The following is a 15,581-nucleotide window of genomic DNA, read 5'->3' on the forward strand; positions in this document are numbered from 1 at the left end:
CCCTAATAGCAAGAATAACTTTGCTCAGATTAGAAGATCAAAACTCCTTCCTTCCATATTCCAAATCTCTCTCTCCAAAGGCCAACATGCCTTTTGCTTTCTTCACTGAATGATATACTTGCATTCCAAGCTACAATGACTGATGCATGATGACACCCAAGTCTCATTGCACCTGCCCGTTTTCTAATTTATCATCATTCAGATAATCAGCCTTCCTTTTATTGCCATTACATGGATAAGCATGTTAAACTGCATCTGTCACACTTCCCACTCTACAAATCTATGCTAATCACCCTGCAGCCTCTTAGAATCTTCCTCATAGCTCACAACTGCCACTCAGCTTTGTCTCATCTGCAAATTTACTGTATGCGGTTCCTTCATCAAGTTCATTATCATCTAACTGCACACGTACAACCAGATGAAAGTTTCTCCAGACCATGGTGCACGCACATACACACAATATATGGCATATTATAATCACATATATACACAAAATATAATACAAAATAAATATGTATCAATATTTTAGAACAATTTATTCATTTCATTTACAAGACTCCAGCATTTTCCCCATTACCGATGTCAGGTGAATTGATCTATAATTCCCTGATTTCTCTCTCCCTCCTTTCTTAATAAGTGGTGTCGCATTAGCTATACTCCATCCAAAGGAACTGATCCAGAATGTAGAGAATGATCCAAATTTTAGAGAATACACTTTTGATTTTTAGTTTTGATTGAATGCCTTTGTTTGGTTCTGCAAGGTACTTTCACTGAATAGAAAAAATATCAGAGCTAGAAATAACAAGAGATTTGTACTGGGAGTGATGGACATCTTTTGGATATACAATATTTAGATTTCCAGAAGGCATTTGACAAGAGTCTTTTCAAAGCTTATTGCAGAAAATGAAAGTTCATGGAGTAGGATAACATGAAAAAAATGGAGAATAGTGTAGGAAAATGTCAATTGTAGAATGGTGCCAATTTCTATCTGGCACAAAGAATTTTAAAAAGTATCCTAAAAGCGAAAGTATGCAAAACTCTTGAGATGCAGAGGGGATATTTTGCACAAGGTGAGGAGCAGGTGAGATAGTAACTAGGAAAGCTTAACAGAATGTCATTACTTATTATTATGGGATTTCCATCCAAGTACAGTACAAGTCTGATTATATGAAGTCGGATTCGCTAAAATCCTTATTTATACGAAACTTTAAAAAATTTTTTGGATAAATGAGGATATCTGAAACAAATCAGAAATCCTTATTTATCCAAAAATTTTCAGAGCCAAACTGACCTCACAGGTTGAATTCACTTGACATGAAATTAGAACAAAGATTGTCCTTGTTTCTCTCTTTCCATTTCTTCTTTACCTACCTTTAATGAATTTTCTCTCCAACTCTCCCTCTCAAACTGCGTGCCACTGTCTCCCACATCAAGGAGAGTGGCCTCCCAGGCAGGAGCAGGACCTCGGCTCAGTGGCATCCCTCCCCTCCTGGGTTCGTGGGTGTGGGTTGTTAGGCCTAGGGGAGGATTCGCTGGTATCGGGAGCTCTGGTGACCAGGGTGACAGGAACCTGCCAACTTACCAGTGAATGTTCCACCAGCCCAGGATCAGTGGCAACTATGGATTAGTGCTGGGGATTGGCAGTGGTTGGGAGGTCTCTGTGATCAGTGGCAGCCAGGATTTTTTTTGGTAAGATTTAAACATTATTTTAATGCTTAAGAAGCCTTCCCTTGTTGCTTGATGTCATTTAAACATTGATACAAGTGATTTGCTGTTGCTACTGGGCTTTTTTTTAAATGACCAGTTCTCAAAAAAAAAAGTTTATCTGACATGGGCCTGGTCCCAACCATTTCGGATAATCAGAATTATACTGTAACAAGGTCATACTCAGCAATCAATCTTCAAAATCAGGAATGAATTCTGGACTCAAATTTTACCAACCAGAACGATATCATGGTAATACATTTAAAAAAAAATTCCCCAAGGAGCTAAATTGTTTGCCATTCTCTACTTGCGATTTATAAACAGTTATTGACTGCCACTATAAGGGACTGCTTCATAAATATAGGACTCCATACATTGTGAGGATATTGAGTGGGAGTGTGGATAGTCTGACAGATCATTGCAAACTCTGTTCTCTAAAATATAGGAAGTTGCTTGTTCAAGGTACAGTGAGGATATTTTCTGTTTTTAGGGAAGTTTTCTTTTGTAAATATTTTCCCAGTTACCAGGATTATTGTCTGTTAGTTCTTCAGAGAGTCATGGGCAACACAGTAATGCTAATACTGCAGATATCTCTCAGTTCCAGCCACTGAGGTGTGATCTTCATCTTTGTCACTGTCTATGTAGAACCATAGTTTACAGTAAGAAGCCAGACCCATTAGTAAAACAACATATTCACACTGATCACGTTGCCTATCCAGTAGTTCTGTTTGTCCATGGTTTGGTCCATATCCTCAAAATCCCAAACCCTGGACCCGTCTAAATGCCTTTTGAATGTTGTCATTGTACCCATCTCTATCAGCATGTTCCACCTAGCACCATCTGTGTGAGAAAGGTGTAATATCAAAACTCAATTTGCCTCTGCCTTAAAAAAAACAGACTCAGCTTTTAGCATCCTTTGAGAAAGAGAATTCCAAAGACTCACTGTCCTTGAGAAAAAAAAAATATGCTACACTTGAAGAAATAGCTTCTTTTCAAACCAAGATATCAAATTAAAATTCTCCCACAGAAGGACATCCAGTCCTCACGCATTCTCAAGATTCTTCGGTCATATGTTTCAATCAAGTCTTCTCTCACTCTTCAAAATTCTAATGGATAAAGGTTTAGCTTATCCAACCTTTCCCTATGAGTCACCATCCATTCTAAGTATTCCAGAAAACTTTCTTTCAACATAGTTACATCTTTCCCTCAATAAGGAAACCAATATTGTACATATTTCTCTGTCATCTTGTCAATGTTCTATTATAACTGTTCAATTTTCCCCAAGCAATAAATCAGTTAGTATTCTTATTAATTTTCTATACCTGCAAATGAAATGCTTAATAATTATGCCCTGACACGAAAGCTCCTCTATATCTTCTCACCATTTAGATCACACATGTCAAACTCTGGCCCGCGGGCCAAATTTGGCCCACGATATAATTATATTTGGCCCGCAAGATCATTTCAAAAATGTATTAGAGGTGGCCCGCCCTGCAGCGAGAGCCGATGCTGTTTTTTGGTAATGTCACCCCCACCATCCTCCCCCTTCATTGCACATCCTTCCCCATTGTAACACGAGAAATTGTAACACGAGAAGTCTGTCGATGTCATCAGCCGGCAAGCCAGTTGGAAGGCTCCCCGCACAACCAGTCACTTCTCCCACCTGTCGAGCGGTGCAGCGGATGGCCGAGCGCCTGTGATTTCCTGTCGGCGCGACGGACATGGCAGGCTGCGCACGGCCCCCGCTGTTCCGCAAAGGCTGATCGGCAGCGCGCTGGGCCTGAGTGGGTGGGTAAGCAGGGGTGGGCAGAGGGTGTAGGTGAGGAGTAATGGGCAGGGGAAGTTATGGTGGTGCGAGGGGTAGTTAGAGGGAGAGATGAGTAGGAGGGGTGGATAGGGAAGAGGTAAAAGGGGAGGGGCAGGGCGAGTAGGGGAGGGGTGATTAGAGGGTGAAAGACGGGTAGAGGGAGGAACAGGTTGAGGGGAGAGGCAGTAGAGGGGCGTGTATAAGATGGGGTGGGTAGAGGCAGAGCGAGTGGAGTGAGGGGTGAGTAGAGGTTGGGTAAAGGACTGATCAGGTAGAGGGATGGTGAGTCGAGGGTGAATAGAGGCCTAGAGCCTGAGGAGTGAGCAGGAAATGCTGAGTCCTGATGCAGGCCAAAATGGACACAGCCTGCGAATGCTGACTACATCTCCACAGGGACAAAATAGGTTTCCCTCAGGTCAAGCAAAGGGTGAACTTGAGCTACCTACTCCTGACCTGTAACATTATCCTCCTAAAGTTATATCCTAAAGTTTAACATTACATATGTTGAAAGAAGAGAAAACATGCAGATGTTGTTGAAAATTTTCAATAAATATTTAGTTCGGCCCTCGACTTAGTCCAAGTTTTTAATTTTGGCCCTCCGTGAATTTGAGTTTGACACCCCTGATTTAGATGGTTTCTTTTTTCATACCAAATTAAAAATTTCTAATTTTCCCCACATTATACTTAATCTGACAGATCTTTGCCTACTCACTGAACTAATTCATAACATTATATGACATCGCTACTTAATTTCCCACCTTTCCATCAACAGCAAAACTACCTTCTATCTCTAAATTAGAACAATTGAGGCTCTCCTTCAGAGTTTTGTCCAATAAAAAATTGTATAATCTCTCTGCTTCTTGTTAGTCAGCTAATGTTCCATGGAAGTCAAAGTGTTATCTCTGATTTTGATTTTAAAATAACTAAAGTACAGGAAGAGGGTTTTTGTACATGGGCTTTGTAGCAAAAGGTTACTTCTCATTGGAACAATATTGGGCTTGGATAAACTCAGGCAAGGAAAAAATAGAATGGTGTCATAGAATAATTATGATTTTAGTTCAAAGATGGCATTTAGTTTTATGTATTATGGGCTTTTGAAGCCTGATAGTAGTGGTGTGTGTATGCCAGGATGAGCTGGGTAATAGTCAGTGTAAAAGACTAAAGGGTGAATAACATGAGAGCATTGTTTGGAATAGGAGAAGTATATAGATTTACAAAGACATGAGTGTTTGGGGAAGGAAATGGAAAAGGTGGATGGGACAGGCAGGAAGAGTAGAATGTATTTGCATTAGGGGAAGGTACACAAACTAACAATGGCAAGGAGCAGAAGTGTTAGAATGTATTTACAGATTGACAGAAGACTATATGAAATTCAGGATATGGCTGTCAGAATAGTACCTGGGTTTGACTGGAGAACAAACTGCAACAGGAATTTTTTAAAATTAAAGCATAATCAGCTGATCTTAAAATCTCTGGAGCTGAACAAACTGGGTGCAAGGCCAAAGTACAGATGTTTATTGTTTATGCTGCAGAAAAGAGATCAAGGAATGAGATCTTTGGGGAAATGTTGGACAGAGGAATAGCAGAAACAAAAGGAAATCAGCTTAAAATTATGAAAGGAAACAATAATATACAGACTCCTTCAACTGCCATTTGCAGAAATGATTCACAGAAAAATTCATGACATTAATAGCTTGAAACCTATCAATAGAGATAAGTCTAGAAAGTTGACTATGGAAAAATAGAAAGATCCTATTGAATTTAGAATTTATTTTAACATAGAGCAGGTCCTTCCAGCCCATACACCCGTGCCCCCCAAATACACCAATTAACCTACAACCTCCATACATTTTTTTTTTAAAAGAGAAAACCCATGCCGACCTGGGAGAATGTACAAGCTCCTTACACAGCAACAGATTCAAACCCAAGGTCGCTGGCGCTGTGATAACATTGAGCAAACTGAAGAGGAAAAAATCTAAATGTCATCATTATGCTGAAAATCATAACTCAATTGTTATTAAGTTACTTACTTTTCTCCATAAGCTTTCCTCCAGAAATCTGCTGCATCTGCTTTTGTGATCCTGAAAGTATCCCCCATGAATACGCCATTTTGGAATATAGCTTTCAGCTCTGCCAACATGTGACTGAATATCAGTGATAGCTTGGTCAAATGTCGTCTGTAAAGATAATAAATATTTTTCTTGAGTGATATTTATCACCAATTTTCTCATTAATAATTAAAAGCAAATGAGTTATTCATAGGACAAAATCTGTGGTTAACATAAATCAAAATGAATGATAAAAATTCCTTTCAATCAATTTCCCTCAAAATAATAGTAGGAGTTCCTTAGAAACAAAGGAATTTGATATCATCGCAAGAGCAGCAGTGTCCAAACTTGTCTTCACATGTACACCTTCAGGATTTGTGGATGGTCTGCAACAATCACATGTCCTTGCCAATTTTCACTTTGTTAAAATCAGACCCCGAGGTCATTTGTGCAATCCTGATTGCCATTTTTCCTGAAGTTGACTAATTCATGACAGGCTGAGTTGTATTCTGTTGGTCGTATAGCAAATTAAGGCTAGCGGTCAGGCAGAAAACTGGTAAAAATAGGGGCCAGGAAACAAAGAGGAGGGGCATTGCTTGACCACAATAACCTGCTGCATATGCAGTTACTCACTGCAATTACAATGGCTAATGAGAAACAGTGATTAAATTTTGAAGAACAAAAAAGTTAAAAGCAACAAATCTTGATGTTATGATGACCGACCCACTTTGGAATTGTGTTTCATGGTCTGCAACCTTCTTCCTCTTTTCTCAACATGCTCCAATTACACTAAACATTGGCACACTCACAGTTCGAAATAAATTAAAATTATTTTTTTAAATTTAGACATACAGCACGGTAACAGGTCCATCCGGCCCGAGTCCGTGCCACCCAAATATACAACTGACCTACAAACTTTTTATGGAGAGAGAAAACTGTAGCATCAGAGGAAACCCATGCAGACATGGGGAAAACATACAAACTTACAAACAGTGCTGGATTCGAACTCTGGTTCGCTGGCGCTATAATAGCTTTGCGCTAACTGTGCTTCCGTTTAATGCCAGATAATCCAATTTTAAGAATTTATCACCCCTTCTAAATCCAGCCCATCAAAAGTTACACATTGAAAATATAAACCAAACAATCCACAGTCCAGTCACATATCACAGGGAATGACTTACATTGCTTTCTACATATCATCACAGCACAAACAGAATAGACAGAGGAAAGGTTTAGAGATCGGCCACTTCCTAGTGTTATTCCTTTTTGCAACATGCCACCTTCTTCAGCCATTCCAATTTATTTCAGCACCACTCGTTACCAGTTTACAAGTAATATAATCTCTTAAGAGATCGAGCAGAGGACTTCTCCTTTTAGGGGTAAGTGGATTATTTTACAGATGTTGAGTTTTTAGGTGTGTTTGTTTGAACATAAGCCATTTTAGGCTGCATACAGAGATAATAGTATTTACAGAACAGTGAAGAGGCAATTTCACTGTCAATCAAGCCTTGTGACTACATTGCTATAAATTTCAATCACATTTTATAAAGTCGGTAAGAAGCAGTGTACGATAGTGTATCAATTCCCAATCTGCTTGTCCACTTCCATAGCAAAGGTCAAAATATAAACAGTAAAATATTGAATTTTGTCCAGTTTGGCCAAAATTTGCTAATTAGCAGTATACAGTAAACTCCCCAGAAACCAGCACCTGTTTGTAATGCTGGATATACGAATTTTCTGGTTGCCTAAGACACACTCTTGCAACGCCTAATTAAATATACTTGCATTGAGAATAAACAATTTAAAAAACAAAAGACAGTGCAAAACGTAAAATAATTTTTTTTAAAATCAGTTTTGTAGTCCTTAATTATGAAAAGTTCACTTTAACCAGGTAATTCCTGTATCTTACAAAATTGAAATTTAAGTCCTGGTTGCTGGTTCAGCGCTAACAGTGCTGCTATCATAATTAACACCCTTCCTCTCAAGTTTACAGATAAAGCCTTCCTACAGGTGCACAATCCTTTATCCAGAACACTTGGGGGACAGGGTGTTCAGAATTTCTGATAGCCAGATTTAAGCCCACCTGAATTGTGCTGCCAGTCTCTCACCCAATCACCAGACTCGCGCTGCCAGTCTCTCCCCCGCCTGACCCGCGCTGCCGGTCTCTCACCCAATCTCCCGACTCCCACTGCTGGTCTCTCTCTCCCCACTTGCCGGATTTTGGAGCTTTCCAGATTTTAGATGTCTGAAAAAAGGATTGTGTTCCTGTAATATATTTAACAATATACTAATAAAGATAAAGGGATAGGGAGACACTTTGGTAGAGTCACCCAAGCAGTGAGCGGCATCAGCCGGATCTTCATCCTGGGTGACACCATTTTATTCAAACCCAACTTTATTAAAACTTTATGCTGTGTGTGGGGCACAGCCGGGGTGCTCCACCGGTGAGCACTTGCTTCAGAGAATATTTACTTTTACAATTTTAAACTTTTTCATTTACATTTTTATTCATTCTCGCTATCTATTTATTTATTTATTTGCCAGTTGCTTGGGGGATTTTACTGTATTTCTTTTTCAAAAAAGACTATTTAACCTAGCAGTAAATGAAAATCAAAAACATATGCTGAAAATACACTGAAGGGTTTTCAATCTGAAACATTCATTGTTTCTCTTTCCACAGATGATGTGTTTTCTGGGGTTTTTTTTCAGCATCCACCAAATACTTTTCTTCTTTGACTTGGCTTCGTGGACGAAAATTTATGGAGGGGGTAAATGTCCATGTCACCTGCAGGCTCGTTTGTGGCTGACAAGTCCGATGCAGGACAGGCAGACACGGTTGCAGCGGTTGCAGGGGAAAATTGGTTGGTTGGGGTTGGGTGTTGGGTTTTTCCTCCTTTGCCTTTTGTCAGTGAGGTGGGCTCTGCGGTCTTCTTCAAAGGAGGTTGCTGCCCGCCGAACTGTGAGGCCCCAAGATGCACGGTTTGAGGCGATATCAGCCCACTGGCAGTGGTCAATGTGGCAGGCACCAAGAGATTTCTTTAGGCAGTCCTTGTACCTCTTCTTTGGTGCACCTCTGTCACGGTGGCCAGTGGAGAGCTCGCCATATAACACGATCTTGGGAAGGCGATGGTCCTCCATTCTGGAGACGTGACCCACCCAGGGCAGCTGGATCTTCAGCAGCGTGGACTCGATGCTGTCGACCTCTGCCATCTCGAGTACTTCGACGTTAGGGATGAAGTCGCTCCAATGAATGTTGAGGATGGAGTGGAGACAACGCTGGTGGAAGCGTTCTAGGAGCCGTAGGTGATGCTGGTAGAGGACCCATGATTCGGAGCCGAACAGGAGTGTGGGTATGACAACGGCTCTGTATACGCTTATCTTTGTGAGGTTTTTCAGTTGGTTGTTTTTCCAGACTCTTTTGTGTAGTCTTCCAAAGGCGCTATTTGCCTTGGCGAGTCTGTTGTCTATCTTGTTGTCGATCCTTGCATCTGATGAAATGGTGCAGCCAAGATAGGTAAACTGGTTGACCGTTTTGAGTTTTGTGTGCCCGATGGAGATGTGTGGGGGCTGGTAGTCACGGTGGGGAGCTGGCTGATGGAGGACCTCAGTTTTCTTCAGGCTGACTTCCAGGCCAAACATTTTGGCAGTTTCCGCAAAACAGGACGTCAAGCGCTGAAGAGCTGGCTCTGAATGGGCAACTAAAGCGGCATCGTCTGCAAAGAGTAGTTCACGGACAAGTTTCTCTTGTGTCTTGGTGTGAGCTTGCAGGCGCCTCAGATTGAAGAGACTGCCATCCGTGCGGTACCGGATGTAAACAGCGTCTTCATTGTTGAGGTCTTTCATGGCTTGGTTCAGCATCATGCTGAAGAAGATTGAAAAGAGGGTTGGTGCGAGAACACAGCCTTGCTTCACGCCATTGTTAATGGAGAAGGGTTTAGAGAGCTCATTGCTGTATCTGACCCGACCTTGTTGGTTTTCGTGCAGTTGGATAACCATGTTGAGGAACTTTGGGGGGCATCCGATGCGCTCTAGTATTTGCCAAAGCCCTTTCCTGCTCACGGTGTCGAAGGCTTTGGTGAGGTCAACAAAGGTGATGTAGAGTCCTTTGTTTTGTACTCTGCACTTTTCTTGGAGCAAAGACCATGTCAGTAGTTCCTCTGTTTGCGCTAATAATAATGGAGAAACTCACCAAAACCATTCCAACTTTAAGTGTTCTCTGAAAAATCCTAAATTAAAGTAACCATTTTGAATAGTTTTATATAGAATGGGCTTATTAATGATCTCACATCTTTAAATCAAATAGTAGCACAGAAATTTCCTATCAATTTAACATTTTTTCTTCAACCAATAAACAAATATTCCTTTACATTGAATCGTCACCATATATATAGCAGAAAGCATTGTCTATGCCATGCAATTCCATTCCCCCACATCCCTGTAACCATTTACTCTCTTATGCCCATTAATGTATAATACTTACCCTCATCATCCCCACACAACATTTTTATCACCCACTTATGCTGGAGGCAAGATATTGCATCCATTTCACTAAACAACTAGAATGCTTTTGTGATGTAGGATGCAAACTTCACACAGATTTGGGTCACTGGAGCTGCAACACAACCGCACTGGCTTCGCCACGTTACATTTGTTGGTGTGCTTGTGCATGATAGCACAGACTATCCAATTGTCCTCCCAACTCTCCGTTCCAGCATCCACAAGTCAGAAATTTGGAATCTGATGGAATTACATCAGTTTGCATTGATAAATGTAGCACGAACACCACAAAAAAAATAAACACCACCCAACTAGCAATCCTAACCCCATCCTATATATATAGACTTCCTCCACCAATTATACATAATGGTTGTGATGAATAGCATCTGCAAGATGCATCGTTCAACTCATCCAGGCCTCTTTCACATCACTGTCCAAATTTACCACAAGTCACATATGGAACTCCAGTTTATACATCCAATGCTGTTCTTCTCTTTTCACCAGGTCCAAATAAATGCTGGATCTACATATCTAACAACACAATGACTACCCCTGTTTGTGCAGCAAGTCACCATCACCTAGTCAAAGAAAACAGAGGATGAGCAAATGGCAACAATGCCAGTCCTTGAAACAAGAGGTTTACTATACTACTGTGATTTTGCAAACCCATTCTGTCCCACCGTGGCAGTATAAGTGAACATGATGTTATTAAGAACATAAGAAATAGGAGATCATCATCTGGCCCATCGAGCCTGCTCTGCTGTTCAATAAGATCATAGACAAACTGACCATGGACTCAACTTCACCATAACCCTCAATTCCTCTGCTATGCAAAAATGTGTGTCTTAAATATATTTTAGGAATCAGCTTCTACAACTTTCTTTGGTAGAAAATTCCACAGATGCACTAACTACTCTCTTGGAAAAGCAGTTTTTCCTCTTCTCTATCCTAAATCTACTCCCGCAAATCTTGAGGCCATGTCACCTAGCTGTATTTTCACCTATCAGTGATTGCTACTTTTCTGCATCTATCTAATCTATCCATTTCATAATTTTGTGTTTCCACAAGATGCTCTCACATTCTTCTGAATGTCAGCATGCATAGTCTCAAAGGACTCTATCTCTCCTCAAAGGCTAACCCACTCATCTCTGGAATTAATCTAATGAATCTCTGCACCACCTCCCAAGCCAATGCATCTTTTCTGGTTAGGAGATCACAATACTCCAGGTGCTGCCTCACTAGTATCCGGTACAGTTGCAGCGGAATCTTCCTACTCTTAAACTCAATCTCTCTAACAATGAAGGTCACATCCCATTTGTCTTCTTGACCACTTGTTGTACCTGCAAACCACCCTTTTACGATTCATGTAAAAGCACTCCCAAGTTCCTCTTCAGAGCAGCATGCTGCAATCTTTCACCATTTAAATAATAACAATTTGATTTCCCATTTTCCTTCCAGAGGATGACTTTGCGAACACTATTCCATCCTCCAGATTGTTGGTTACTCACATTAACCGCTCCATACCTCTGTGCAGATTCTCTGAATCCTGTACATAATTCGTTTTTCAACTCAATGTAGTGTCACCAGTAAACTTAGATACAGTACATTCAGCCCTCTTTCAAATCATTAAGGTATATCGTTAACATTAGTGAGTCTAGCTTCAACCCCTGGTGCACACTATTCACCACCGACTGCTAACCATAACAATGCCCATTTATCCCAACCCACTGTCTTCAATTGGTTAATTAATCTTCTATCCATGCTAATACACCCAACTCCATATATCTTTATGTTATGAATAAATATTACATGTGGCACCTTATTAAATGCCTTCTGGAAAGCCAAGTATACCATTCACCTGTTCCCCTCTATCTGCTTTGCTCTTTATATCCTCAAAGAACTCAAGTAAATTTTTCAAATACTCTAATCCAGCACTCTGTGGTCCAGCACGTTTTGAATCTGCCATCATTAGTTTGTGGATCTCCCACCATGGCAGTGTTGTTAGCAGCTAATGGGTCATAATCTGTTTACATTGTATCCAAGTGATACAGTCCTGTTCATTTCTTTTATTCAGCGGTATTTAACCCTTCAGGACGTCATCCAAGAAACCAAGAGGTGAGAATAAATGCTAATAAGTGTTCCCTTCGGGGTCAATTTCTGTTTTCCAGCATTTTCTCTGGTCCAGCAATGGCCAGGTCCCAAAATTGCCAGATTAAAGACATGCACTTTCTGAAACCATGCTGACTTTGCCTGAGAAACACTTTCTATCCAGGTGTCCTGTACTTCTTCCTTAACGATAGCTTCAAACATTTCCTATGCACAGATGTTAAGCTAACTGGCCTGTAGTTACCTGTCATTTGCTTACATCCATTTCAAACACGTATGACATTTGCTGTCTTCCAGAAAATATTTGTCAATGACCACAGACAGATTTAGATAACTTGCACCATTTCCTTGAACACCCTGCGATGCATTCCAACAGGACCGGGGGACTTGTCTACATTGAGATATTTAGATTCACTAGTTTGGGGGGGTGGGGAGAGAGTCATGTGATATGCCGTAGGATCAACACAATGGCTTCTGTCTCCCTTGGGAAATTAGCTAAAAAGTTTTAAATAAGTACTGTTTAAAGTTTAAAATATTTTTAGTGTATTTAAATTTACTCACTCTTCACCTATGATACTTCCAAATAAAAGAAAAAGTTAGAGTGACGATATCAGGAACTCGATGGAAAGACAAGAAGAGAAAAGAACTTGGGCCTACCATGATGACAAAGCAGGGCGCTGGATTTCGTTCTGCCTCCCGACTTGGTAAGCTGCTGGAGGGATTCCTGTCGGCGCCTTCCCACCACTAGTACAGAAAGATGGCATTGGTGGAGAACCCACAAGTGAACCGCACATGCATGGTGTGAAAAACCTAAAGCATTATTGAGAGTGTAGCAGTCGCTTGGAGAAAAGTCAGGGACCATAACTTCTGCACAGAAGGAGGAAGAATCGGGCTCAAGAGGAGGTTCTTCAGCTGAAGATGAGGAACAAAGAAGAATGAGGGGAGACGATAAGAGGTTTATAAGATTATGAGGGGTATAGTTTTGAGTAGGATGTTTCCACTTGGATTGGGGAGATAAATACGAGAGGTCATAGCTTTAAGCTGAAAGGGAAGAGATATGGGAACATTAGAGGAAAGTTTTTCACCCAGAGAGTGGCAAGAGTGTAGAATGAGCTGCCATCTGATGTAGTGAATGCAGATTCAATCTTGAGTTTTAAAAATAAATTGGATAAATATATGGATAGGAGTGGTCTGGAGGGTTATGGAATGAAAGTAGATCAGTGGGACTAGCTAGTTTTATTGGTCAGCACAGACCAGAAGGGTTGACTGGCCTGTTTTTCTGTGCTGTAACGTTCTATGGAAGATGAGGAAAAAAAGATACAAGAAGAGGTGGTAATGGAGGAAATTGCATTTGGATCTTTAAAAAGGACTTATCCACAATGCTAACGGAACTATTTAAAGTAGTGAAAAGCAAACTGAAAGAAGGATTAAAGGAAGTTAAAACTGAGATTAATGCTGAAATTAAGGAGAAGAAAGAAGAAACTTAAGATATTGGATGTAGTAAATAAAATGAAGAAGAAATTAGAAAAAATGGAAGAAATAATTACTAAGTGAAAGATGGTGTACAATATGTTGAAGACAGGGTGACTAATGTAGAAGATATAACTACTGGTGTAATTACTGTAAATGAAAAACTCTGATATAGTCAATATTTTTGGAGAATTTTAGCAGAAGAAATACTATTAAAATAGTGGGTCTGTCAGAAGGGAAAAAAAGGCCCAGATATGACTAGTTTTTTTTTCAAGATTGGATTCCTGAAATATTTGGAGAAGATAATTTTGAGAAAAAGATTGAAATTAAGAGAACTCAGAGCCTTGAGACTTGTTGGATTTTGAGGAGGTCTGCTGGACGGAGTGAGGGAGAGGGATTAATTAATATTTGGTCTGATGAGTAAAGTAATTAAGTTTATAAATTTTAATGTTAATGGTTCAAATGGAACAATAAAGAGAGCTGACATATATTTAAAAATTGGAAGTAGATATAGCTTTTTTACAAAAACACATTTACCAGTAAAAGAACATTTGAAATTAAAAAGAGATTGGGTAGGATATGTAATGTATGTAATGTCTTCCTTTAATTCTAAAGCAATTTTGATTTTAAAAAAATCTTCCTATTAAAGGCTCAAAATATTATTACAGACCCTGAAGTTAGCTATGTAATGATATATTGTAAAATATTTTCAGAAATGTGGACACTTTTGAATATGTATGCTCCAAATATTGATGATATGAAATTTATTCAAGATACTTATTTAAATTTAGCAGAGACACATGAAAATATTTTAATAGGATGATATTTTAATTTTTGTTTAAATCCTTGTTAAGATAGGTCTACTTGAGTAACAACAAGAACAAAGGCTGCTAAGGGTCTGATGAGAGATTAGAATTTGATTGATGTATGTAGAAGAATTCATCCTAGAGAGAAAGTTTATTTATTTTAATCTAGTAAGTTTAATTCTTAAACTAAGAATTGATTTATTTCTGTTTTCAGCTCAAATACAAACTAGGATTCTTGAAACGGATTATAAGACGATGATTTTATTTGTTCAACTTTGTTAATAACTATAAAAATCCCTGATAAAGAGAAGTCAATATGTAGGTGGAAAATAAATTCTCTATTGTTGAAAAGGAAAGATTTTTGTGATTTTGTTTGAAATCATATTAGAATATGTCATAATACAAATTTGAATTCAATAAATTATACATTTATTATATGGGATGCTTTAAAAGCATATTTGTGAGGGCAAATTATAATTTTTACATCTAAAATTAAAAATGACTATATGAAGTAGATCAATTAGAAAAATAAATGACAGTTTTAGAAAAGCATCTTCAAAAGTTGGTTTCTGAAGACGAAAGCAGACAATTGATTAACAAAAAATTTCATTATAATACATTACAAACTTATACTGAGAAAGCTATTATTAGGATGGCAAAATATTATGAATTGGGTGAGAGATCGCATAAAGTTTTGGCTTGCCAATTAAAAGCAGAACAAGCTTCGAGAATAATTAATGCAATACAAGAGGATACTAATGTAATTACATATAAACCTCAAGAAATAAATTAATCTTTTAAGAATTTTTATACAAAATTATATACTTCAGAATCTTTAGGAGATTAAACTAAAATAAATTAATATTTATCATAGATAATATTGCCGAGGTTAAGTTCAGAAGAACAAACTGAACTTGATGTAGTGTTTTCTGAGGCAAAAGTAAGAGAAGAAATGAACTCTTTACATCAATAAATCTCCAGGAGAAGACTTCCATTTAAATTTTATAATAAATTTAAGGATTTATTAATTCCTATATTTATGCAAGTATTGGATCAAGCTTCACAAACTTCCACTCTTCCAGAATAATTTTCAATGGCAATAATTAGTGATTCTTAAAAAAAAGCAGTGACCCTTTGAAACCC

At 39.0% G+C, this 15,581-nt stretch overlaps 1 protein-coding gene across 2 annotated transcripts in view; it reads right to left on the reverse strand.

The window, feature by feature from the left end:
* cbl (Cbl proto-oncogene, E3 ubiquitin protein ligase) overlaps nucleotides 1–15,581 on the reverse strand; it is a 197,167-nt gene that overhangs the window by 73,015 nt on the left and 108,571 nt on the right. For both annotated transcript variants that reach the window (XM_069894666.1, XM_069894665.1), the window contains exon 4: nucleotides 5,542–5,688. In XM_069894666.1, the coding sequence (XP_069750767.1) occupies nucleotides 5,542–5,688 (147 nt within the window). The remainder of the gene's footprint in view (nucleotides 1–5,541; nucleotides 5,689–15,581) is intronic.

This window comes from Narcine bancroftii, chromosome 8 (genome assembly GCF_036971445.1).
Source record: "Narcine bancroftii isolate sNarBan1 chromosome 8, sNarBan1.hap1, whole genome shotgun sequence".
Classification (NCBI taxonomy): domain Eukaryota; kingdom Metazoa; phylum Chordata; class Chondrichthyes; order Torpediniformes; family Narcinidae; genus Narcine; species Narcine bancroftii.